At 40.5% G+C, this 25,828-nt stretch overlaps 1 protein-coding gene across 3 annotated transcripts in view; it reads left to right on the top strand.

The window, feature by feature from the left end:
* Positions 1-5,330: 5,330 nt before the first annotated feature.
* Positions 5,331-25,828, top strand: part of Ctnnd2 (catenin delta 2) — an 871,879-nt gene continuing 851,381 nt past the window's right edge. For all 3 annotated transcript variants that reach the window (XM_087189427.1, XM_004845189.4, XM_004845188.4), the window contains exon 1: positions 5,331-5,555. In XM_087189427.1, coding sequence (XP_087045553.1) covers positions 5,519-5,555 — 37 coding nt within the window. In that variant the 5' untranslated portion in view covers positions 5,331-5,518. The remainder of the gene's footprint in view (positions 5,556-25,828) is intronic.

The raw sequence follows: 25,828 nt of genomic DNA, 5'->3' as shown, positions 1-25,828 counted from the left end.
GATTTTCATTTTAAGTACTTCGCCTACTAATTCCAAGGGTCATATCACTTGTGGATCTATTTCTATTACATGTTAATTGGTTATTGTTCATTATTATGTGAAAATTTTTCCTATCTCTGCATAATGCTGAATGAGGGTAAGGTGTCTAAAAATTGTGGAGGTATGGCTAAATGGGTTCACTCCTTCTGTAAGCAAATGGGTCACCTGATCATCTTTAATCCAAGCAGAAACCTCACTAAATTGGGGTGTAGCCATTTTACTCATAAGTGTTCATCCACATTTGTCTTTTCAGTTTTCAGAACGCAATCCATTGGGGATTTAAAATGAGAATTTGAAGTATTCCAAGGCCACTACCTCAACGTGATTTTCTCCTCCACACTTCAAGGTTGTTACAGTTATATTCTGAGGTTATGGAGGCCTATCGCTTAGCTGTTTAGCCATGTGCAGCTTCAGAATTTAGGAGTTTAAAGGGGTATTAGTCACGTTTCCGGCTCAGTTCCCTGCATTCCCGTTCACATCTGGGTCCTACACTCTCAGAGTTGAATTTGAGTCTGGTGAGACCAACAGTGTCTCTGCAGCGATCTCTCTCAAGGAGTGGTTTTCTACTTGGAAAGACTTCTAAACTAGGCATTCAGATCTGCAGTCTCCCAGTGGAAAACTGGCTCCTCCTTCTTAGCTCTGTCCTCCTCTTTCCTTCTCTCCCGGATCTTGGCTCCTCTGGGTCTTTTTGCTTCAGTGGGATTCTGATCCTTCATATTTTCTTCTTGATTCAAAATTTCTGTTTATTCTTGGCAGAAGCAGAGAGATGTCACATGTCTTTGCAACTTGCACTGAAGCAGAAGTCTGATCTATTTCTCACTTGGGTCTTTACCTTCTCAAACAATTTGAGAAAACTGTGTTGACTGAACTTTTATTTACCATAGGAGAAATCATGTAATATTAGCCAAAATACATTAAATGGGAAATATGCTATTTAAAGGATGATGCACAATTGTCATAGGAAACAATAAGAAATAGAATGGGAAACGGCAGGCATATAACCGTAAGTGAATAAGAGAGTGGGCTTTTTACAATATAACTCAAGTTAAGAAAACAACTGAAGAGAAATTGAGCAAAACTTTAATTCTGGCTGGTAGAATTATGACTTTTTCATAAATTTCTGTAATTCCTAATGTATTCAAATGACAGCTTATTTTTGTAATTAATAAAACCAAGTGTTAAAATATTTACACAAGCATACATATATATGTGACTATAAGAGATACATAATCAAACCCTTACACATATTCTATATATATATAAATATAACCTGAGAATATACACACTGTGGTCTGGTTTTATGCATTTTTGAATTCCATAAAATTTAGCAAAGGTTATTACACACTACCAATTTAGAAAATGGATATCACTGTAAACTCTCATCAATCGTGTGTGCAATATGATTGCCTATCTTTAGGAGAAATTCAGTTAATGCTTATTTGAGAAAAGTGAATAGGAAAAGACTTTATTGCAAAATAGTATCTCTTCTGTGTCTTGATAATGGAATAAGACATGCATGATCAGATAAAGAGTGTGCTCTGGTATAGCAAGAAGGCTAGAACACTGAAACTCCCGGGCATTTCAACATTATTCCTCACATCAGCTATCATCTATTAGTTTCCCACTGAGCCAGGATAGTGCCATTGTCTTACTATAGACTGATTCATTCGTTTCTTTCACACAAAAATCAAGAGGCAATATTTTGCTTTTTATGGATAATAAAATCTAATCTTGAAGGATTTTATTTTAATGAGTAAATTGATTTCAGAAAATGCATTGTATACAAACTTGAGAGTAGCATTTGAGTGGGTAGAGAACATTAAGGAAACCAATGATTCAAAATGAAATATTCATTTTGGAAGGCAGTATAATAATCATCGAGGTGGACTCATTAACAAAGCTCTGAAGTGATTTCATCTATTGGTCAGTGACCAAAAGAACCCTCATTATAAATCACTCACTGATTTATCTTCTCATACACAAGATTTTAGACCATTTTTACTCATTTCTTTGAAAAAAGGCTTGATTTTCTGGGAAACAGTACGTTGTGAAAGAAGCACTAAAAGTGCTTGGTATGTGTCTATACCAAGCAGCGGGGAGAGAACACAGATAACCTATAGTTCACTGTTCCCTTCCCCCAAATATATTGATTTGGAGATTTCAGAGTTACAGAAAAATTCTAAGACCTATATAGACTCATTTTTCAGATTCCTCAAATGTTAATATTTTAACAAGTTTTCTTTATCATTCTCTTTCTCTCTCTATATATTTAAATATATATTTGCATATATATCCATAATATACTAAACAAAACAGAAACAAAACAAAAAAATTTTCTTTTTGAGACAGGGTATCCCTAAATCCCTAAGTTGTACCCAGGACTGAGCTCAAACTTTTGGTCCTCCTGTATCAGCCTCCCAGAATGTTGAGATTACAGATGTGTTACCACACCTGGCTAACAATGTTCTGTCGTTAATGATCATGTCCAGTGGTGTTTATCAGTCCCCTGCACACACAAATACATCATTGCCGTGACACTGCTGGGGTCCTGGGTCCGATATTTTGATTTAAAATTTAAACTGAATTTTGAAAGAGTGTCATTATTCTAAATCTAGGTTAGCAACAATAGTTTTATTTCACAATTTGAAAATTTTGCTTGCTTATGAATAAAGCACTCTAAAATTACAGAAGTACTATTGTATATTTAAACCTCAATAGCAAGATATAATGCTAAAAACGATACAATGCTATATTTAAATAGCTTTGATTCACACAAAGATGCCATTCTCTTAAAATTGATATACCCTGAACTATAAAATATGATTAATTTATAAATATATTTTGGATTATTAGATTGTATTCCTAAAAATTAATTAAAAATTCCACATAAAATACTTTTGCTTCAAATTTTGAAGTGAACATGAGTTGAAAAAACAACTCAATACCACTGTGCTTAGTATTTCGATGTGATTTCTTTATCGCAGAAGTCTAGTAATGACTTAAGAGGAAAAACACAATTTTCATTTGACACGGGTTGTTTTAATGTGAAAATAATAAAATCATCGTCTGGTGGTCTCACAGTGGCTGAGTGAATTCATCATATTCCTTCTTGCAGGAAGGACCGGAAACACGAGGCGAAAGATGGCAGCAGTGAGTCATTCTAAGAGGAGCTCAGCACGGAAGCATTTCACTTCACTTTTCAGTGTTATCTAATTGTGAATTTAATAATAGCCCACATTACACGTTATTCTAGAAGAAGAGAAATCGTCAACGTTTCAATGAAATGGAGCACAGAGCAAATGAGATGGGCATCTCAGGGGCCTTATTGCTGTGTCTTCAGGTCTTCTTCATTTAAAAGATGCAAAACAAAAAATAAACAAATAACGAACTGACAGAGCTAAGTCTGGGAATAAAAGTATCCTTTAAAATCTAATAAGGCTTAATGGGTATGATGCTGCCTATCTGTCTTGGGCCCATTATGCAAGGCAAGGAACGGACCTGCCTTTCTAAGAGAGAAAAGCAAACACACATTATAGTTCGACACATAATCGGGATATTTTACTATCAAATCAGTTTGAGAGCTTGGAGCCCCGCTGGAGAACAGCTTTTGCAGATGAGAGCAAGCCTATACACCCACGGTCAACCCGAGGTTGGGGGAAGATAAGTGTACACCTGCGGTGTCCCCAATGGATCTGCTGCTCTGTTCATTCTTTTTGGCCTATTTAACCCGTCTAAAACTTTGCTTCTTCAATTTATCTTTTAACTGACTCCACGGTAAATATTCAAGTCATCTAACTCTGTTGGATAATCTCTTCTAACACAAAGTAGCAGCACATTGTTACTGAGATTCCTAAGTCCCAAACCCCTCTCATTCCAATCTCCTGTCCTCTGTCATGCCTATCCGTGTCTCTAAAACCAGCTCTGAGGATCACAACCTCACATGGTCTGGGACCTTCTGGTCAGGGACACTGAGCGGAGGCATCCCTAGGAGGGGCATTTGTCTCGGCCGGCCTGCCACTTAGTGCTCTATAGCCAAGCCTAGTGAGCAGTAGGAATGAGGCCCCTCAGGACTCCTGAACTAGAGGACTTCCTGGGCCCATGGCAGGAGTCTTGCTTTCCAGTAAGACTTTCAATGGGGTGACTCACTGGGCTTCCTGGGGAGCATGGAGGAGGCCTTCGCGCGAAACTTAGGCGAGGGCGCTGTGGGGAACCCATCAGGAAGTGGAGAAGGCACTGCTGGCTGCATAGGAAGACTCTGGGGGAAGGAAGGCATATTTCCATTTCAGCTCAGCGAAGGGGGCCAAGGGGAAGAGAGGGAGGCAGAGGTGCAAAAGATGTCTAAGAAGGAAGTAGCCCAAGAGGTCAAGGAGGAGAACACATCTGTTCAACCCCACACTGGACAAAGGTCTTAGTCGGAGGAAGTTTACACAAATTCCAGATTCCAGGCCAGAACGCCTGTGCAGGCGGAGGAGGAGGACTGTAGCTGTACTCTCAGGTCGCTGGAGGTGGTGGTGAGATGGGGTAGCTGAGGAGAAGATGCCCACAGACCAGGCCTCTGCTCTAGAACCACAACATCTGCACGCCCTGCCCGCTGCCCTGTGCACCCGGCCCTCTGCACCCCGGCCCTCCTCAGGCCGGCCGAGGGCCGGGCCGGGCCGGGCCGCGGGGAACCAGAGCCGCCTCTGAGGAGCATCGTTCCAACTCTGCTCCGTCCCCTCCTCGCTGGTCCCTGCCAGCTTTCGCCTGGCTCCCGCGCATCCTCCCCTCTCGGGTCCAGGGCGTGCGTTCCCGAGGATGCTCGGCCCTCGCCCAGCCCGCGGCCTCCTCCCCTTTCCGCTGCTGCCGCGAAAACCAGGAGAAGTGGAGCGCGCGCGGCGAGGCGCGGCGCTCCGGCGGCGGCACTGGGCATGCTCGGTACCCAGGGCAGGTTTCGGTGGCGGGGCGGACGCTGCCTCAGTAGCCGGGCGCCGGAGCCGCGGCCGAGGCGGAGGGGGAGCTGAGGCTGCTGCGCGCGGGAGGAGCCTCGCCTTCGGCGGCGGCGGCGGCGGCGGGGACACAGGTGGCGCGGAGCGCAGCTCGGGAGCGCACGGCGCCGGGCGCCGGGGCGGCCCCAGGCTCGCGCTCGCGACGGCTGCTGTCCTAGCCCGGCCGGCGGCGGCGGCGCCCAGAGGAGCCCGAAGCCCGGAGGCGCCCGCGGAGCCCGGAAGCGCCCGCGGAGCCGGGCAGGGGGCGCTGCGCTCGGAAGCGCTAGGAAGCGCTAGGAAGCGCGGCCGGGCCGGGCGCTGCGCACTCGCGTCGGGAGCCGCCTCTCGCCGCCGCGCTCGTCCCTGCTCCCCGCCGGCTTCCCGGGCCCGGCGGCCGCGCTCAGACAACAAAAGCGGAAGATGCTGCAGCTGGGCAAGGTCAGGACCTTGCCCTGAAGCCGGCGGCGGCGCGCACGCCTTCCCCGGACTGAGCAGCAGTCGCCCGCGGCCGGTGCATGTTCGCCAGGAAGCAGTCGGGCGCCGCGCCTCTCGGTGAGTCCCCGGCCAGGCTGGGGCCCGCGCAGCCTCGGGCTCGGCGTCGCCCTCTTCTCCTCTCCTCCTCCGCCTCCTCCGCCTCCTCCGCCTCCTCCTCCTCCGCGCCGCCGGTGGGGGCTGGCCTGGCTCCCGGCGGCTGCTGCGCGGCGCTGCCTGGCCGGGCTGGGGGAACGCGATCGCGCCGCCCGTCCCTCTCGGAAGACGGCGGAGCCTGGAATGGGGTCCGGGGTTAGTGCCTTCCTCGGAGCGGTTACCAGGTGGCCTCTCTGCGCGCTCCCCTCCCTGCCACCCTTCTCCTCAGAGGAGGCGTATATAGGGCAACACCGACAAAGCGCTCCTCGCCACCCCGAAAGCATACCCGGTGCTTTCATGACGTCCCTGATACACGGGCGAGGACTGGGTGGGGGCGGGGAGCGCTTCCCTCCAGTCTTTTGCCCTTATGTTCAATGTCATTACGATGTTTGGCTAGAACAAAACCGAGAGACTTAGTCGTACACGTCCATGGCCCAGTCTTCGGTCTCCCGCTGCTCGGCAGACCCGAGACCCCTTGGTCTATTTTTAGCAGTTTTTGAGAACGCATTTTCAGCGCGATTCACAATTTTCTGGGGCTTCTGCGTCCTGACAATAGATAGTGAGGCTCTGGAAAGCGCCGCCTGAAATCCAGGTTTGGAAAGCTGTGCATGCGAGGGAGCTGCGATGCGATATTTGGGTAGTTCGTAATTAATGGCTGAACGCAACGCTGCTTTTCTTTTTCCTCGACCTTTCTTTTCTTCTGGTGTGTAATGTGTTTTTATCGATTGCTACTCAGCAGGTTTGAGCCACTACGCTCAGAATTAAAGTCACTGGAGAGGTGGTGCAGCCTCCTTGGTCTGGGTGGTAGAGAAAAACAGACTTAGGAATTTTGGGAGGTGTGCGAATGAGTGGTTCTCACAAAAGAGCAGTTACTTCTAAAAAGCCCAAAGTTGTATTTTCCGGTATACACAGGGGTAACGAAGGGAGTAGAAGATCAGAAAAATGAAAGGCAGATTGTGGTTGCAAGGTGTTCAACTCAATGCAGTCGATCTGATTTGCTTTAGCTCTGAAAGGTGTTAGGAAGGTGTCTGCCTAATGTCCTCAAGCAAATGTGTTGGCTTAGAAAAGAGATATCTCATAATTCTAATATCAGGCCTGATCGGGGTAGACTTGCACTTTTAGGAACTACGTGACCAATATTGAAGGTGCTGGGATTTTTCTGCAATGACTTCCATGAAAATGGGGAGGTCCTAAAACAACCCTTGGATTACCTCACTGTACATTCTTCTGCTAATGGGAGTTCAGGAAGTCTCTGCTGGTGGGCTTTCAGCTACATAAATTAAAGGGCTTCAGAGCCAGACTAGTTCTAAAATCCCACGGAGAAGAGCTTGATGTGATTCATATTGGATCGTGGAGATGTACCTGTGAGTGCTTTGGGGGTTCGATCGGTGAGGAGTATGGCAGATACCCGCACAGGGACCAGAGGCTTTAAACCGCCTGAGATCTCTGGCTTTAACACATCTCTGCCACATGGAGAAAAGCATTGTTAATGTTGCTGGGCAAAAATGTTAAGTGGTCTGGGCTCACTTGTCTGGGGGTTACAAGATCTCAGGGCTTGAATGAAGATGATTATGTTCAGAGTTAGCTGTTGAAATTGGGGAGCCCTATAATTAAACTAATAACAAGTCACTGGTGCAGAAAGACTAGCCGGGTCCGTGTGGCTCAAGTTAGCTGAACACTGTGATTAGTTTTACCTGTATTGCTTTGGTTTCAGCTTATTCTCATTCAGAGAACTTTTTGAGTTCTCTTTGGATACACTGTTTTGCCCCTCACATTGTTTTCCAAGAAGCAGCATAGGCTAAAGCAGACATGCATTTTTCCATTCTTTCCCCTGCTTTTGATTCTACTCTTTCCATTTTAAATATGATTCTTAAGCCCTAGTTCTTGTTACGTTGTGCCTGTGTGTGTATCCAGAGAGCAGCTGAGAAAAAGCACATGTACTGCATGTATGGTTTTATGCTGTACTGTGGGCTGAAAATGATAGTATCTGATTGAATGGCAATTGTAGTGAGCACCTGAGGACGTTGGTTTACTAAAATTGTCATAGTTTTATGGACCAGAGTTACTTAATTTGGTGTATGTTTGCATAGTTGTAGAACACAATGATTATAAATGCCACTAATGTTTTCACTGTTAGTAATAAAAGCCGTGCATTATCAAACGACAGTATTTCCATCCATGTCACGTCTTTCACAATAGAGTAGAAGCCAGTTTTTTCTCCCAGTGAAATGGTTCATCAGGGAGAAAAAAGAAATTCAAATACTGTTAGTTCAAAAATGCAATTTAACAGGTAATGGGGAAAAAAATAAGAACCAAGATACATCATGTACAGGTACAAGCACCCAATGATAAATGTAAACTTATTGTATACCTAAAATGTACCAATAAAAGAATTTTTAAAAAAATGCAATTCATAGTTTTGCTAAGTAATTTCTAAGGATAATACCATTTTCACAATGACTTCTAAAATTAAAAATAAGCTTATCTTGTTCTCAAATATAATATTACTTTTGGCACATAATTGAGGATGCAGTACCTTTCCTGAAAGTGTTAGCGAATTTACTATTTTCTCTTGTGCTTTCTCAAAGTTTCCTTTCATATGGTAGACATTTATGTGAAATTGTTCAAGAGTTTTGTGGAGTAATCTCATCAGGTTGTCCTAATATAAGACAGCATTTCAGTTACATTTGAAATAAATTATTCTAATTTGTTTGTAAGGTCAAGTGTATTACTATAGATCAATGTATTTCATTGTAACAAGCTAGTTGAATGAAAGTAGAAACTATTACATTTTGGACTTCTCAGAGTCACTCCTTCCATGGTTATTCACAGAAGATAGAAATACTCCTTTTTGTTGTTTTTTGTTTGTGAAAATTATTTCCACTACTTTAAAAGGGATCTGATGATGCTAATAACTCTTCTCTCAGTATGGTTTTCATTTTTAAAAGCTCTCACATTGTTAGAAATATTTGTGCTCCAATGCCATGACCAAGCTACGAGTATAGACTGCACATCACTGAAGTTCAGAACCTTGGGTGAAGGTATGGTGAGTCTCAATGTCTGGCTTACAAATCAGAAGTACATGTTCAAGTCAAATTCTTCAGTTGGCTTCCACGACGGTGTTTATCATCAGCATTCCAAAGGTGTTCTCTTAGCCTTCTTGTCACTGGGGCAAAATACCTGACACCTGAAATGAAAAGAGATTTCTTTGGCTCTTGATTTCAGCGGATTCAGTCCATGGTCGGCTGGCTCCAAGGCAGAAATGGCAGGGTAGAAGGGCCTGGTGGAGGAGAGCTGTTAATTCATGGCAGCCAGGAAGCAACCAGAGAGATGCAAGGACCCAGGATAAAGAACACAGCCTCCCAGGCTACATCTCCAGTGATCCACCCCCTCCAACAGGCCCTACCTCTTAACAGAAATTTCGCTTAGGGACCCATCAATGGATGAATCCACTGATGCATATAGCACCCCGAGGGTCTAATCACCTACCAGTAGCTCCACCTCTCCATACATGAGACATTTAGATCTAAACCATAACAGGGGATCTCAGGGCTATGATACTTGATGGCTTTGAGGTGAGATACACCCTTGTACATAAAAATTTAATTTGAATGCAACAGTTCAAGTTCACGATACTTGTTGGTTGGTAGCCTCAAGTTTATCTCATTTTATGCCAAAGCAGCAGCTTTCTACATTACTATAAAGTATTAAACGTGTCATAGATAAATAGTTTCTATCACATTGTCTGCCAGTACAGCCTACTGATTAATAATAATCTGCCTGCTTGGGTTTAGTGAACCCAATTATATTCACAAACAGTACTTCCAACACAGGAAACTCACAGAAATATTTCACCATACCCTGTCTTTAGTCTATTAAATGTTAAGATTCACAACCAAAATGTGTATTGGTAACACTTGCAGTTGTTTATCCTTTGACCGCGTAGCAGTTAAATGTAATTCCAAGCTCTGTATCATGGTTAATTTATTTGTAGGAAGTATCTTACCTGTATTAGGATGCTGAAGTTATACAGTGTATCAATTCATTTTTGACAAATCAGAAATAATGAATAAATAATATCATTGGTACGTTTTTGGAAATAAGTGGTCATGATGTCTTGTACCTTCACTCTTAGGATATATGGTGAGGGTCCACAGGGTGGGACTTCTCTAGGTTTGAAGATGTCCAGCTCCTTGGGGTCCTCAACCCCAGAGGAGTTGGGTCCGACCTGTGGTCCTCAGCCTGGTAAATTTAGGATAATCACACTTTGATGTGGCTTTGAACTCATCATAGAATATGGCCCATGTATAGAGGACCAGTTCATCTTCAGTCAGAAAAATATTTTGATAATAAATGAGGTTATTTCAAATTTATGAGATTTTTGGGGGAAACTGCCAATTATGTTGCTAGAATAAAATTCGCAGTATTGTAAAAGATATTTCGATTATTTGGATCAAAGAACCCAGGTGAGCTTACCTACTATATTTAGTTAAATACAAGCACCAAGAATTTCTACAAGTTTTGAATGATGCAGACGAGCCACTTACTAGAAGGAATGGTTAGTTTATAGCATTAAATAATGGGGAACATAATTTTATCATTGAAATTAGTAAATACATTTATCTTACATAGGTAAGGGCTAGAACCTTCTCATGCATGTTTTGGGGGGTTTAATAGATCTGATTATCACAACTATCATTAGAAATCTGATTAAGAAGCTATAGAGCTGGGGATGTAGCTGAGTGGCAGAGTTCTTGCCTGACTACACAAGGCCATAGGTTAAAAAAAATCATATTAGTTAAATGTATTTTGTACATGCTGCATATAATTCATTCTTTTGGTTTAGGAACCTCCAATAATCTTGTAGTGTATATTGTAATATCTTTTCTCATTTGTTGGTGCTGAAATATAAATCTCAGAAATGTATATAATTACTTCAAAAATTATAAAATATGCAGATGTGGATTGTTGATATCTTTTTTATTTATTTTATTGCTACATTTTAGGTATACCATATAATGACATTCGTCATTGGAAACTTGCACCTCTACACAATCACTCCTGGTTTGGATTGTTGATCTTTAAGGAGCCAAGTGAATGTCTAATCCCCCTTCTCCCTAGGGTGTGGGCAAATTGGAGAATTAAAAGGAAAAAAGATAAAGGACTGGTCAGCATTGATAGACGTTGCTTTTCGCAGGAGCTGAATGGCATCCCAGGTCCTTGGCCTTGCGTCCTCCCTCTCTCCTCTCAGGGACAGAGCTGCTTCTAAGATGGTGGCATCCCACCTTGCTCTGTGCAGGCATGGAGCTCTCCAGAGGAAGAAGAAAGGAGCGAGGGAGGCTGCTCCATTAGTCTTTACAGGCAGAGAGAATGAAGGGTTGGAGAGAAGCCAGAAGTGTTTCATTATTTAAGTTCCCTTTACCTGGAAGGAAGTATCAGAAATAAGGAAGAAGTGTTCCCCATTGACATGGTTTATAAAGAATTCTGGATATAGTAGCTTTCACCGTACTTCACTTAGTAGTTGAGCACTTTAAATATTTCGTGGTATTTTGACACGTAACAGGAGTTATCAGGGGAGTGTCTAGTGCCCTGGATGATTTACAATGAGGATGATCCATGAAATTCAACTGATTTATTTTAAAGCTAAGTTTAAAATAACTCACTCTTAGTGTTTCTTCCCTACTCTCCCTGTTAGTTTCTAACTGGCAATAATTGGATGGCTGTGTAAATGGTGAGAATTGAGCATATAAAGGGCAGTGTCAGAATCTGACTTCCCAAGCCATATAAAAATGATGATCCAGGCTGGCTGTTATCCATGGCATGTTCTACCTCAGTGTAGATCATTAGAGTTAGGCTCGTGTTTCATGTCTCAGTATTAACAGGACCAATCATGGACACAGTTAAGAAAGAAGAAAACATTGAATTTCCAAATAGGTACTATGTTTTATTTAACTCAGCATGACTACTCAACCTAAAAATGCCCACTTATAAAACAAATGTTATTCTTCTCAATCAAATATTTTATTTGGACTTCCAAACATTAGACTAACGTAGCAGTCATTACCTTCAGCTGTACAGAATTATTTAATTTATAGAAAGGAACATCTTTGGCAAAGCACATTGTCCAAGTATAACAGAGCTACTGTCTTGTGTCTCATTGTTAACATAGCCCTTGCTAGTACAGAGCATGCTTCTTAAAGTCTTCGGGAGAGTGGATAAAGAGGAAGAGAAATTGCCCAGAAACGCAGATGGAGGAAGTACAAACAATGTCAGGAGCAGTACAAATCCTGTCACATTTATCCAGGTCGTGGGCAGCAGTGTGGTAGTGTGTGTATCCAGGGCTGGTAATGTGTACATCATGCTGTTGGTATTGCTTGAGTTGGTTAAGAAAAGAGTAATAGTATAAAGTCCATAGTCGGTTCTTTGATATATTATGCTACAGTTAACTAAAGAAATATGTAGGTATGAGTTATATTTCAAAGGACAGTTACTTATATGGGCAGTATTCATGATAGCTGAGGTGAAAAAGAAAATTAAGGCCCCAAACTATGCTTAATATGATACCAGCATACCTACCCACCCACATACTCACACCAATGGAAGGTCACAACGTTTATGGCAGGATTTCAAGTGCTTTATTCTACAAATAGTATTTTCCACTAAATATATTATTTTTTTACAACATATTACACCACTACACAGAAAAATCATGCCTTTTCATTTTTGAAAAGAATATCCTACATTTGCTAGGGAATAAGTCTCATTATTTAGCTGAAATATGTGACTTAAAGTTAAGATTCAGCCTTCATGGGATTTTATTATACATAGCTCAGTCTGTTACAATTATATTTTTTCTGTTAAACGTTTGAGTTGTATTGAGTAGGTTTTGCAAGACAGTATCTTCTTGAGAATTCAGTAGCTCATTTGGAAAGTGGCTTTCTCCTTTCCAAATAATGTTTCATTAATTTTTTATTTTTTAAAAAATGCATGCTCATTACAATGTTGAAAACATATAAATAAAAAGCTAAAGTGTATGCATGGCCTCAGATCTCAGAAATGACCCTAACTTTGGCAGAAATCATAAGCCATGGTCATATTTAAGTTTGGAAGAAGGTGGCTCATATTCTGTTTTGTTACCTCTTAATGTGCAAGACAGTTCTACTTATTTTCAGTATTCATTTTTAGTGTGTTTCCCATACCTTTATGCAACATCATTTCCTTAAATAACTATTTTTATAGATTGATGACATTTCAATTTTTTGGCATCTTTTTGACGCTGTGATTATGATCCTGTTAGCTCAGTTCTCTTCATTAGCTCACTTGCTGTAGATTACCTCCTAGGATGCCATTTTCATGCCCATTGATAAATTTACAAGGTATCTCCAGAGAAGGTCTGTGGATTATATTCTCTTAGCCAGGCATGGATTTGCCACTTTTCTCATGACTTTTACAACATGGGTATTGTAATTTTTTAAAAAGCCTTCTAATTACATGGGGGAAAATTATGTTTTATTGTGATTTAACTTACTTCTCTTTGACTTGGGCTAAGGTTAAATGTCTCACTGGTTAGCTGTATTCTTAAGTCTTCCATGAATTATCTTTTTCTATCTTATGCATATTTCTCACTTGAGCTAGTTACGTCTGTTGATTTATATTTTTTGTTGATAACCGTTACTTCACTCTTTGTCATGTCTTTAACATTATGTGCCTGATTTTATTGTCTTCTTTTGCGAACATTGTTCTAGAGCTTTATATTAAATTTATCCATTTTGTCCTGGAGGGGTTGTTCTTTAAGAAAACATTTTATTGAACACTGATTTTTTGTGTGTCTCCACAGTAAATAAGGCAATGGTGCAATTAGTTGAAGGAGCAGCTTGAGAATATAGTCTCAACTTAATGAGTTAATGCCCCAAATTTACCATGTTTTAGCAAGCGGGTGGGTTACTACTGAGTGTCATTGTTGATACGGGGCTATAATTCTTGAGTGTTCAGACTGTGATGGTAAATTAAAAGATTATTAGCAAAATTCTTGGTATCTTCATAATGAAACCTTAAATAGAGTAGCTACTTCTACTATAAAATAATAGAGATGCCAGGTCATCTTCTCTAGTTCTAGCCTTTGCTTTTCACACATAAAGAATAGTTTAGTGTCTGTACAAAACTCTGGATGAAGGGCAAGTGCCTGTGACACTGTGTGCTCATGGGCGGCTGGTGTTTGTGTATGGAATGCTTACACACTTTCTGTGTGTTCTCCAGGAGTGCTTTACTTCACAAATCCATGTCACTGGGAAGAGTCAGTAAAGACACTGATCTTAGGCAAATAAATGTATTATTTTTCCGTATTCTATCCCATATTCAGGGAAGTATACCTTTTCCCTTGGTCACAAAGGATCATGCACATATTGGTTATGCCTTTTTTATCATTAGTCTTCAAATCTAGGATAGTAACTGGGACATAGTAAATGGTCAGTTAATCATTTTTGTGATTGTGTGTGTGTGTGTGTGTTATCAAAAATGATTCATGAACCATTGTTTGTTGTTTGCTTTGAGTTCGTTTTGAGTCCTGGTCGCTGGATCCTTTGAAGGGAACACTGGATGGAAGGAGCACTGGATGAGGTTTCCAAGTTCTGAGATCCAAATCGCAGTTGGCATTTTTTTTCTTGTGGCATATTTTGTTACTGGCTTGTTCAGATCAAAACTCCAAGAGTTTTTATGAATGTAATACTGCAATTCATGTGAAATGCTATGCGAAGCAGAGTATAACAAACAGTTAAGTATGAAATATATTCGTTGTAGCTTTTATGTACTTCAAATGAAAGTTTTTTGTTTTTACTTTCTGTATTTTTTGGTACCAGGGATGGAACTCGGGTCCTTATGCTTGCTCAGTAGGCAGCAAAACCACTGAGCTAAATCCCTGGCAGTTTTTTGTTTTTAAATGAGTAGGAGTCAAAAGATTTGCTTGCCTTCAAACTAGATCTCTGAAGTGCCTGACTGATGCGGATATAAACTGCCCACTTTCTCAGTGGTTCTAAAGGTAGTACTGCATCCCACACCACTGGGTACTCCCTAAAAGGAGAATTCTCCTGTAGCCATAGCTGGAAGTCATTTGTTACTTCTCTGTACACTTCAAAGATTGCAACTCATACCAGAGTGGCTCAAGAAGCTTCCCTGTATGTATATCTTCTTGCACAGATGTTTGCTGCTTAAAGAAGGGGGTAGCACAAAGCCCTTTTTTCTTCCACAGTGGAGTCTGAAGAGCTGTCTGCAGAACATTACTTTCTCTCCCAGTGGGCTGCCGAGTCTGGCGCCTATGAGACTTTATCAGAACAATTTTAGAAGTGTGAACTGTAGTTGGCTTCCATTTTCTTTTGAGCATATTTCCTTAACTACTTGGACAAAATTGCAGAGAATTCTTACCGCTCCAATTGTAGCTTGTCACTAGGAAGGAATCATGTGTAAGTTACAAAAATTTAATTTGTTTCATGTTCTCCAATCTTTTAAAAGAAATAGAGAAGGGAAGTTAAAATTCCCCATTGAGTGTGCTACTTAGCAAGTATTTGAGAAGAGATATCAATCAAGGCTTTGCTTGCTTTTTATAGCAATTTAAGACGTGGTCCTTTCTGCCTGTAAACCTGAAGTCTTTCTGCTGTTCAGGGTTGTCTGAGAAACTATGTAGTGACACACCCTTCTGATTTGTGCAGTAGAGGAGAGGGAAAGAGTGTTCTCAGCTTATACTTATGGACCCAAGAGAGAAGCAGGAGAAAGGAACATGGGGGAAATCCACACTCAGGTGGCAACCCTTCTTCCCCTGAAAACTTTTGCTGTGGACACACAAGACTGAGTATGTCCTGGTGAGTGTTGAGCTGCGTGCTGAGGGTCCGTAGTACTTGGTAAAACCTGTAGGAATTGGAAGAAGTAGGAAGGAGCAGATAGCTTAAGCTAGTATAGCAACAGAATTCTTTGTATGATGGGCTGATGGATTTATCATTGATTTACCTATTCATTCGATAAACTGCACAGAATATAAGTTTTCAGAAACCAAGAAGTTGTGAAGAGCAGCAAGCAAATGCTCTGGGTCTGTACCTCCAAAACTAGGTAATCTACGCCCCTTTGAGTAGGTTAGCTGTTTCTTCTGATGGAAGAGTAGCAGTGTTTGTCCTTTTCACATTCAAATTTCAAAATCAGGTGGGTCTCCAGGCTTATCTCCCTGCACATTTCTGAAATCCTTCCTTTCTCTATATGCCAGTTCCCCTAAAATGCAGTAATTGCCAGTAGAACTTCCAGTTTTTCATTCTTAACATACTATATGCTTACAGTATAATGAGTCTCCGTGGCTTCCTCCTGGCCTGACAAGCTGTACTTTTATGAGGCTCAGATTTATCTATAACATGGTGGGAAAGGCAAAAGTGCAAGTGGGCGTGCAGGTGACAAAGCTGAGAAAGCGCCGTCTTGGGCTGAGCGGAGTGTGGGAGGAAATACAAGCAAAGTTTTTCCTTTATGTTGTATAGCATGTTAGCCTTCACGTGTGCTGTCTCTCTTTTACATCTTGAAAGTGAAGATGAGCATTTCAAAAGCATCATGCCAGATGTTTGGACCAATAGGATTTGTCATGTTCTCCAATTCTCAGAATACCCTTAGGTGGTGTTTTTCTGCTTGTAAATTGCATGCTGTTCCTTCCTTACACTTGTGTATCATCTTAGCTGATTGAGAGTGGGTGGACCAGATTTGGTGGCTCTATAAGATTTCCAGCACTGACCTGATGAGGATGCCATCAGTGAGAGTTATTTTCAGTTTCTCTGAATATCTTTTATCCTTGCATAGTTGTATTTGTTGCCCATTACCTTTCTTTCTCCTCAGTGTTTAAAGCAAATTTTTCTATGGATGTTGAAGGGAAATATTATTTCTTATTACTTATACCCATGATTTATGTTTACCATGGAAAAGATTCTGGTTTTCTGAGTTGAATATTTTTCATATAAATGCAACGTTGTTACCTATACATTAATTGCTGATTTGTCTCTGAACATAGATAACACTGGTCCTTTGGCAAATGTAGAGCTTCCACATCCACTATGAGGCATTGGGAAAGACACTAAGTGTGTACTGGGCTGTGCTTGTGCTGCTCAGCATTTTGCAGTGAAGCTATTAGAACGTGGAAGAATTTGTCATCCTCATATCAAGAAGGGAAGCTGTACAGGTGTATTGGGTTAGAAAATACATGAATGATATATAGTATCAGGTATTGTGGTGTGCAGATGTGTGACATTACAGAGAATTTCATGATGATAGAAGAATTTGTTAAGGATTAGGGATCACCAGGAGAAGATGGTAAGGCATTTTAGCAACAGAACTCCATCGTGCCCTAGAGCACTGTGGAGGTTATCCAGTACCATACTGAATGCCAAGATCATACTATGTATTCCTAAACCACAGAATTTAGGGAATCCATATCCAATGGCATTTGTGTTGTATGAATGCAACCTGACTTTTGAAGGGCTCCACTAAATCAGCACACTGTAAAAGACTTATCTTAGTGTCTTTCTTGTTCCTGGGACAAAATGTTCAATACCTACAACTTAAGAGAAATTTTATTTTGGCTACTATACTCATCAATGGATGAATCCACTGGTGAGCATGGCACCCCATGATTCAGTCACCTTCACACATGAGTATTTTGGGGGACATTTAGATCTAAACTACAACAGGACTCTTTGTAGATCAGGCTCTCGTAACAAAGTACTATAGAATGGGTGGCTTAAATAGCAGATATATATTTCTTCCAGGCACAAAGTCTAAGATCAATTTGCAGGTTTGGTTTCTGGAAGGCCTCTCTTGCTGGCTCACAGCCAGTTGCTGTCTAGCTTTATCCTCATGTGGTCTTTCCTGAGTCTCTCTTTGTCCTTCTCATGTAATGATTTTAGCTAATCCTAATTACCCCCGAGAGGCCCTATCTTTGAATACCATCCTGCCAACAGTTAGAGCTCCATGGTATGAATTCAGGGTATGGGAGGGGGTGTAGTCCATACTAGAGATCCCAGGACAATACCGACGTGGTCTCCAAGGGGAAGGAAGGCTATTCCCTATGGCAGATTTTGAGACTTTAATATTGAATTTGTTCCTAAATAAATGAGAATTTCCTGTGGATAATATGGGTTATTCTTTGAGGTGTTCTAAACTGTTCTTCAGTTAACTTTGAATGTTTTGCTTTGATTTATAAAATATAGATAGTGACTCAGAACAATGCTTTATCTCATCTCCCATCTTTATCTCTTTGGTTTATTGAGCTGTGGCTACTTTGGCTGTTTTTTAGTCTCTCCTTACCATCCTGGCCTGCTTCATCTCTGTTATAACATGAATGCACACTACAAGTGAACTCATTCATTTACTGGTTTACAAAGTTATCTTCATGAGTCTCTGTTAGGGTGCAACTGCCTCAAGGGTTGGCGTTAAAATGACTGTAAAATGGATCTACACTGATAAAGTACCAATAAGAACTCCTGAGCATCGGTGAATGCTTAGTGTCTAGGGAGATACCTTGTGGAAAATACATTTTTTAGCATATGATCACCATCAAGTCATCTCATGGATATATATTGAAAAGACAAAACAAGGTGGGAGACAGATAATTCATCACTGAATGTATATGAGAGATTAGTTTGATGATAAGTTGGCAAGGGCTCTGTGCTTCCATGTACAGATCCATTGGCTTTTACCAATGAAGTTAGTTGCCATGTGTTTCCTGGCAACCTCAAGTATGGCAGATTGTTTTTCAAAGGCAGAATATTTCATAATAAATGGAGTTCAGATCTCTAGGTAGTTTGCTGTGGGGTGATACTAAGCTACCTTTGGAACAAAATAATATAGCTATCACCAGTTTATGTTTTTATGGAACAGTAACCATCCTGTTAAAGAAAAGTAGTGGACTATGAAACACAGGGAAATGTTGCCATGCAGGAAAATTTTCAGATTTTTTTAAAAGACAGAATCATAAGAGAAAGTGTACATGAAAAAAATGGAAAAATTGGAAGTAACTACCATATGTAATTATCAAAAGTAGGTTTATTTTTAAAAATGAATATATAATAACCATTATATTTAAATTAAAGATACTGTCTATGATTTGGGATGTCATAAACTGAAAGAAAATTATTTTAAACTGTTGCACAATTATCCAAATACTAATTTGGAGATAAGACCTTGAATATATATGTTGAAAGCATTGTGATGTCTTTTATAACGAATGAACATTAATTTGTTTTGGATATTTAAAAATAAATGAAACATAGTACAATGTTAGAACCTAATTACGTGTCATCAGGAGTGGAATTCTAGACTTAGGGGTGTGGCTCAGTGGCACAGTACCTGCCTGGCATGCAGGAGGCCCTGGGTTCAATCCTCAGTATGCCAAAAAAAGAGTAAAATTATGGTAATTTCATGTTTACTTTTATTTCATCTCATATACAAAATGCCTGTAACTCAGTTAATATTAACTGAAAATACAATACTTGCTTTTATGAAATTAATATCTCCACTGTTATAGAATGCACTGTGTCACTTAAATTGCTATGCTTTCCTTAAAATGTCTTTGAAATGTAAAACTTGCACACTGGGAAGGAGAGGTCCCTAAAACCTAACAAATGTATTTTATGGTGGTATCATCTTGACTTTTAAATTGTGGTTATCCATGGAAACAATAATTTAGATTAAATTATTTCCCCTTTGGAGCAATGTATTGGCTACATATTTAAGTGTTGTTAGCATTTGAATCCATCTGCTGCCCAGGTATTAAAATCACTGACTCTGTCTTGTCTTGGGAGAGCAGTTTGGAGGTTTGTAGCTGAATTTGTGCCTTTGGTGGTCGCTTCTAGATGATGATCGCCTTAGGGTTTGGTGGAAGGAGGTATTCTGGCTCTTTACCATTTTCAAATGCCCTGTTTATATTCTACATATTAATTATTTCAGTTTCTGCCTTTGGGTCTTATAGAAAGAGGGAAAAGGTATCCTCACTTGACTTTTTGCCAAAAGTAGCACATACTTTAAAAGTTTCTATTTAAGAGTCCTTTTGGGAATTTGAAAAGTACATTACCAAGCCTACATTGCCACTCTGCTGTTAAGAATATTAGATAGGACTATGTGGAATTCCTGGTAAGCAGCCATCTTTGATCTACAAAAATGGCAACTTCGGCATAATGGTTTTCATTCCCCAAAGAATTAAAGAATCTGTTTTTTTTTATTGGTACATTTTAGGTATACAATATAATGACATTCATCATTGGAAATTTGCACCTTTCCATAATCTCTTGGTTCTTATATTTTTCCCCTTCCCCTGCCCTCCCTTCAACCCCTGCGTCCCTCCCTAATTACGAAGATTTTGTTTAGTAAGAAGAGATCCTGCTGGGTATCGTCACTGAAGAATTAAAAGAATCATACAGTGATATATGTGCACCCATGTTCACAGCAGTGCAGTTTGTAATAGCTAAAACTTGGAAACAGCCCAGATGTGTTGTTTTCATTTGCATCTCTCGAATGACCAGTGATGTTGAACATTTTTTCATGTATTTATTTACTATTTCTACTTCTTTGTCTGAGAAATGTCTGTTCATTTCAGATGCCCATTTTCAGATTGGGTCTTTAAATTTGGGAGGTCTGATCTTTTTAAGTTCTTTATAGATTCTAGATAGTAGACCTTTGTCTGAGGAAGAGGAGGTGAAGATTTTTTCCCACATTGTGGGTTGTCTCTTCACACTGCTGGTGGTTTCTCTTGCTGTGCAGAAGCTTTTTAATAAGAAGAGATCCCACTTGTCGATTGTTTGTGGTAGTTCACGGGCAACTGAGGTTTTGTTCATAAAATCTTTTCCTACACCGATGTCTTCAAGGGTTCTACCTAACCTCTGTTCCAACTGGTTCAGAGTTTCTATTTTAATATTTAGATCTTTAATCCATTTTGATTTTAGTTTAGTGCATGGTCTAGTTTCAATCTTTGGCAAGTTAAAGCCCAATTTTTCCAGCACCATTTATTAAAGAGGCTATCTTTCCTCCACTGAGGGTGTTTGGCTCCTTTGTTAAAGATGAGATGACTGAGTGTGTCTGGCGTTGTTTCTGCATCTTCTAATCTGTTCCACTGGTCCTCAGGTCTGTTTCTTTGCCAGTACCATGCTGTTTTTATCACAGCTTTTTAGTAGAGTTGCAGTTTGGGGATTGTGATACCCTCTGCCATGTCTCTGTTACCTAGAATTGCTTTTGCTATTCGGGGTCTCTTCTTCCTCCAAATGAATTTTTGGATTGTATTCTCGAGGTCCATGAAATATGCTGCTGGGATCTCAATTGTAATTGCATTAAATCTATATAGCAGTTTTGGAAGTATGGCCATTTTCACTATATTAATCCTTCCTACCCAGGAGCAGGGGATGTCTGTCCATTTTCTGATATCATCTTCAATCTCTCTTTTCAGAGTGCCATAGTTTTCAGAGAAGAGGTCTTTGATTTCTTTCGTTAGGTTGATTCCTAGGTATTTCAGTTTTTTGGATGCTATTGTGAAAGGAATTATTTTCCCTATTTCTCTCTCAGTGAGTCTGTCATTGGTGTAGAGGAAAGCTATTGATTTTTTTGTGTTGACCTTGTAACCAGCTACTTGACTGAATTTGGTGATTAAGTCTAGAAGACTTTTGGTGGAGTTCTTGGGGTCTTCTATATAGAGTATCATGTCATCTGCAAATAATGACAATTTGACTTCTTCATTACCTATCTTTATTCCTTTTATTTCTTTCTCTTGTCTAATTGCCGTGGCTAATGTTTCCAGAACTATATTGAACAAGAGTGGTGATAGTGGACATCCTTGTCTTGTTCCTGATTTTAGTGTGAAGGATTTCAGTTTTTCACCATTTAGTATGATATTGGCTGTTGATTTTTCATAGATGGCTTCTATCAGTTTGAGGTAGAGACCATCTATTCCAATTTTTTGTAGGGTTTTTATCATAAATGCATGTTGGATTTTGTCAAATGCTTTTTCTGCGTCTATGAAGATAATCATATGGTTTTTGTCCCTGGCTCTATGGATATAGTGTATTACATTAATTGATTTTCATATATTGAACCATCCCTGCATCCCTGGGATGAATCCCACTTGATCAGGGTGTATGATCTTCTTGATGATCTTCTGCATTCTGTTTGCCAGTATCTTATTAAGGATTTTTGCATCTATGTTCATTAGTGAGATTGGCCTATAGTTCTCTTTTTCAGTTGGGTCTTTCTCTGCTTTGGGGATCAAGGTGATGCTTGCTTCCAGGAATGAATTTGGGAGTATTGCTTCCCTTTCAATTTCCTTGAAGAGTTTAAACAGTAGTGGCAGCAGTTCCTCTCTAAATGTCTTGTAGAAGTCAGCAGTGAAGCCATGAGGGCCTGGGCTTTTCTTAGTTGATAAGTTTTTAATTACATTTTCAATTTCATTGGTTGATATTGGGTTGTTCAGAATTTTTAGGTCTTCTTCGTTCAACTTTGGTAATTCATATGTATCTAGGAATCTGTCCATTTCTTCTGTGTTGTCCATCTTATTGGCATATAGGTTCTGGAAGTAGGTATTGATGATCCTCTGGATTTCTGCTGGGTCTGTTGTAATTTCACCCTTTTCATTCCTAATTGCATGGATTTGCACCTTTTCTTTCCTTTTTCTGATAAGGTTGGCTAAGGGTTTGTCAATTTTGTTGATTCTTTCGAAGAACCAACTCTTGGCTTCATTGATTTTTTTTTGTATTGTTCTCTTAGTCTCCATTGCATTGATTTCTCCTCTGATCTTTATAATTTCCTCCCTTTTATGAGCTTTGGGGTTGTCCTGCTCTTCTTTTTCTAGAAGCTTGAGGCTCAGCATCAGGTTGTTTAATTGGGCTCGTTCTGTTTTCCTAATATGCGTATTCACTGCTATGAATTTCCCTCTTAAGACTGCTTTCATTATGTCCCACATATTCCGATATGTTGTATTGTCATTGTCATTTAATTGAAGGAACTGTCTGATTTCTTCTTTAATTTCCTCTGTGACCCATTGGTTATTCAGAAGTGTGTTGTTCAATTTCCATGTGTTTATGAAATTTTTTGAGTTTCTTTTGCTATGGATCTCCAATTTCATCTCACTATGGTCTGATAATATACAAGGGATAACTTCATTTCCTTTGCACTTATTTAAACATGTTCTATGTGTGAGTATGTGGTCTATTTTGGAGAATGACCCATGTGCAGCTGAGAAGAATGTGTATTCTGATTTTGTGGGGTGGAAGACTCTGTAAACATCTGTTAAGTTCATTTGTTCAAGAGTTCGTTTGTGTTCTAGTATTTCATTACTAATTTTTAGTCTAGTTGATCTATCTATTTGTGACAGTGGGGTGTTGAGGTCCCCCACTACAATTGTATTAGTGCCTATATGACTTTTCATGTCCGTTAGTATTTGTTTTATATAGTTGGGAGCACTAGTGTTTGGAGCATAGATATTTATGATTGTCATCTCTTCCTCTTGGATTCTTCCCTTTACAAGGATGTAGTGACCGTTTTCATCTCTCTTAATCAGTGTTGGTTTGAAATCTACTTGATCTGCCAAGAGGATAGCTACTCCTGCTTTTTTTCAGGTTCCTGTCGCATGGAGTTCCTGTCACCACCCTTTAACTTTCAGTCTATGAGTTTCCTTTTAAATTAAGTGTGTTTCTTGTATGCAGCATATTGTTGGGTTTTGCTTCTTGACCCATTCTGCCAGTCTATTTCTTTTGATTGGTGAATTGAGACCATTAACGTTGATGGTTATAACTGAAACGTTTTGACTTGTCATTGCCATGACTTTTTCTTTTTGTTGGGTTCTCCCCTTTTACATTTAATTTCTTGTCAGGCCAGATGGGTTCATTCTGCTTTGCTTGCTGGGGTTGTGATCCTCAATGTCTGTTCCTAGGCTATTGTGTAAAATTCTTTGGAGTGCTGGTTTGGTATTCACGAAGTTCCTAAGGTGCTCTTTGTCATGAAAGTATCATATTTCTCTATCCATTTTGAAACATAGTTTTGCAGGGTACATTATTCTGGGTTGGAGGCTGTTTCCTTTAGGGCTTGGAATATGTCATTCCAAGCTCTTCTTGCCTTGATGGTTTGTGTTGAGAAGTCTGCTGTGATTCTGATGGGCTTTCCTTTGTATGTGATTTGTTTCTTTTCTCTGACTGCTTGGAGAACTTTGTTCTTCTGTTGTGTTTCTGGAATCTTAACAATTATATGCCTATGTGTAGATTTTTTTTTTGATGAAGGCTATTTGGAGTCCTATATGCCTCACTTATCTGTATGTCAAGCTCTTTTCCCCTGCTTGGGAAGTTTTCTGCCATTATTTCTGTGAAGAGATTTTTTTATGTCATCTGCACTCTCTCCTGTTTCTTCATTGAGCCCAATCAGTCTTACGTTATTCTTTTTTGCATCATCTAGCAGCTGCTGGATTGATTTCTCATGTTCCCTTATAATTTTGAAGCAATTTTTCTTTTCCTGGTCACTAATTCCAATCTTCTCTTCTATATCTGAAATTCTGTCCTCACATTGGCTCATTCTGCTGTGTAGACTTTCAATGGAGTTTTTCATCTCCTGGAAATCTATTTGCATCTGTTTTATGGATTCCATTTTTTTCTTATGTTGGGATTCCATCATGTTCCTCAGCTCCTCTCTAGATTTATTAATCATGTCTTGCACTAGGGGTACAATTTCTCTTGTTTTCTGAGAAATTATTTCTGATTTCATTTTTTCCAGATCCCCTTTTGTTGCCAGTTCAGTGGGTCCAGGTGGTTGAGTATCAGAGTGTCCCATCGCATTTCCCTTTGGGTTTGCTGTAGGTGATCTGGAAGTCTGGTTTTAAGACTTACTTACGTGTTTTCTCATTTTGACTGGGGTGGGGGTCTGTTAGCGCCTGCAGGGATTATCTCCTCTGAGCTGGGAGAGGTGGGACAGGGGCCAGGAGCAGCGGTAGGGATGGTGACCCAAAAGCCCTTTCCTGTGGGCTGGGAGCAGCGGGAGGGATGGTGCCTTGGAAGCCCCTTCCTCTGGACCAGGAGCAGTGAGCTGGTGGCTCAGAAGCCCCTCCCTCTGGGCCAGGAGCAGCAGGACAGAAGGTGGCCCAAAATCCCTTTCCTCTGGGCTGGGAGCAGTGGGAGGAATGGTGACCAGGAAGCCCCTTCCTCTGGACCAGGAGCAGTGGGATGATGGCTCAGAAGCCCCTACCTCTGGGCCGGGAACAGTGGGACTCAGTACCTTGGTCTGGTGGTCTGGTGTCCTCTGCGTCTTTGTATTGTGGAATCAGGTGGCTGCCTGTCTGCAGCGGGGTGATTCGGTGTCTTCTGCGTGACTCAGGACCTCAGTAGGGTGTGCACAGACCTGCCTGTCTGCAGTGGGCTGATTTGGCATGTGTTCTGCATGACTGGGGACCTTGGTAGGGTGTCATCATTCTTCTTTATTGATGAACTATTTAATATTTGAAAAATAATGGATTTGCTTCCCCCAGCCCCTGAAATTTTGCATTTGGAGGCTTCACAAATAACAAAATTGAATTCACTCGTGTTTTCAAGTACTAAGGGAGATGTGCCAACTCTTAGGTCATGGGGGAAACCGTTGGTTGGATTAAGGTTGGCATGGTTGGAAAGAATTAAGTCCCCGAGCAACTTAAAGAACTTGTGGCTGATGTTTGGCCTCGAAGGACCAGGTGGCAGGCATTCCCTCAGCCACAGGGGACTCTCCTTATCTTTCACAACAATTCTGTGTTTCCTGGATTTCTTAGCCCAGCTATAACTATAACTTTAGCCTTTAATTATGCAGGATTTAATTAAAGGGCCAATGTAATACTCACTATTTTCATGAGACTCTTTTCCAAGTTTCAGTATTTTTTTGACTTTTGTACTTTAAGGTGTCATCTGATCATTCTAAATGGAGTTGCAGTTCAAATAGGGTTCTGTTCACTTCCAAAATGAATGTTGTCCAAACTGCACAAATTGGCAATGTACATGGTCCTTTCTTTCTGCAAGTTCTGGACTCCTGGATGCAAAAAACCCTGAATCAAAAATACATCCACAAATTGCATCTGTCCTGAATATGCAGACAGGGATCATTTCTATAGTTCATTACCCCTTAAACAATATCATAGAACTACATATCAGAGAGCATTTACATTGTGTTAGGTGTTTTAACCTGTCTAGGATGAC

Source organism: Heterocephalus glaber, unplaced genomic scaffold (assembly GCF_053883595.1).
Source record: "Heterocephalus glaber isolate CG9 unplaced genomic scaffold, H.glaber_assembly_v1.0 deba00001538, whole genome shotgun sequence".
In the NCBI taxonomy this organism is placed as follows: domain Eukaryota; kingdom Metazoa; phylum Chordata; class Mammalia; order Rodentia; family Bathyergidae; genus Heterocephalus; species Heterocephalus glaber.
This window is presented reverse-complemented; position numbering and strand designations above follow the sequence as displayed.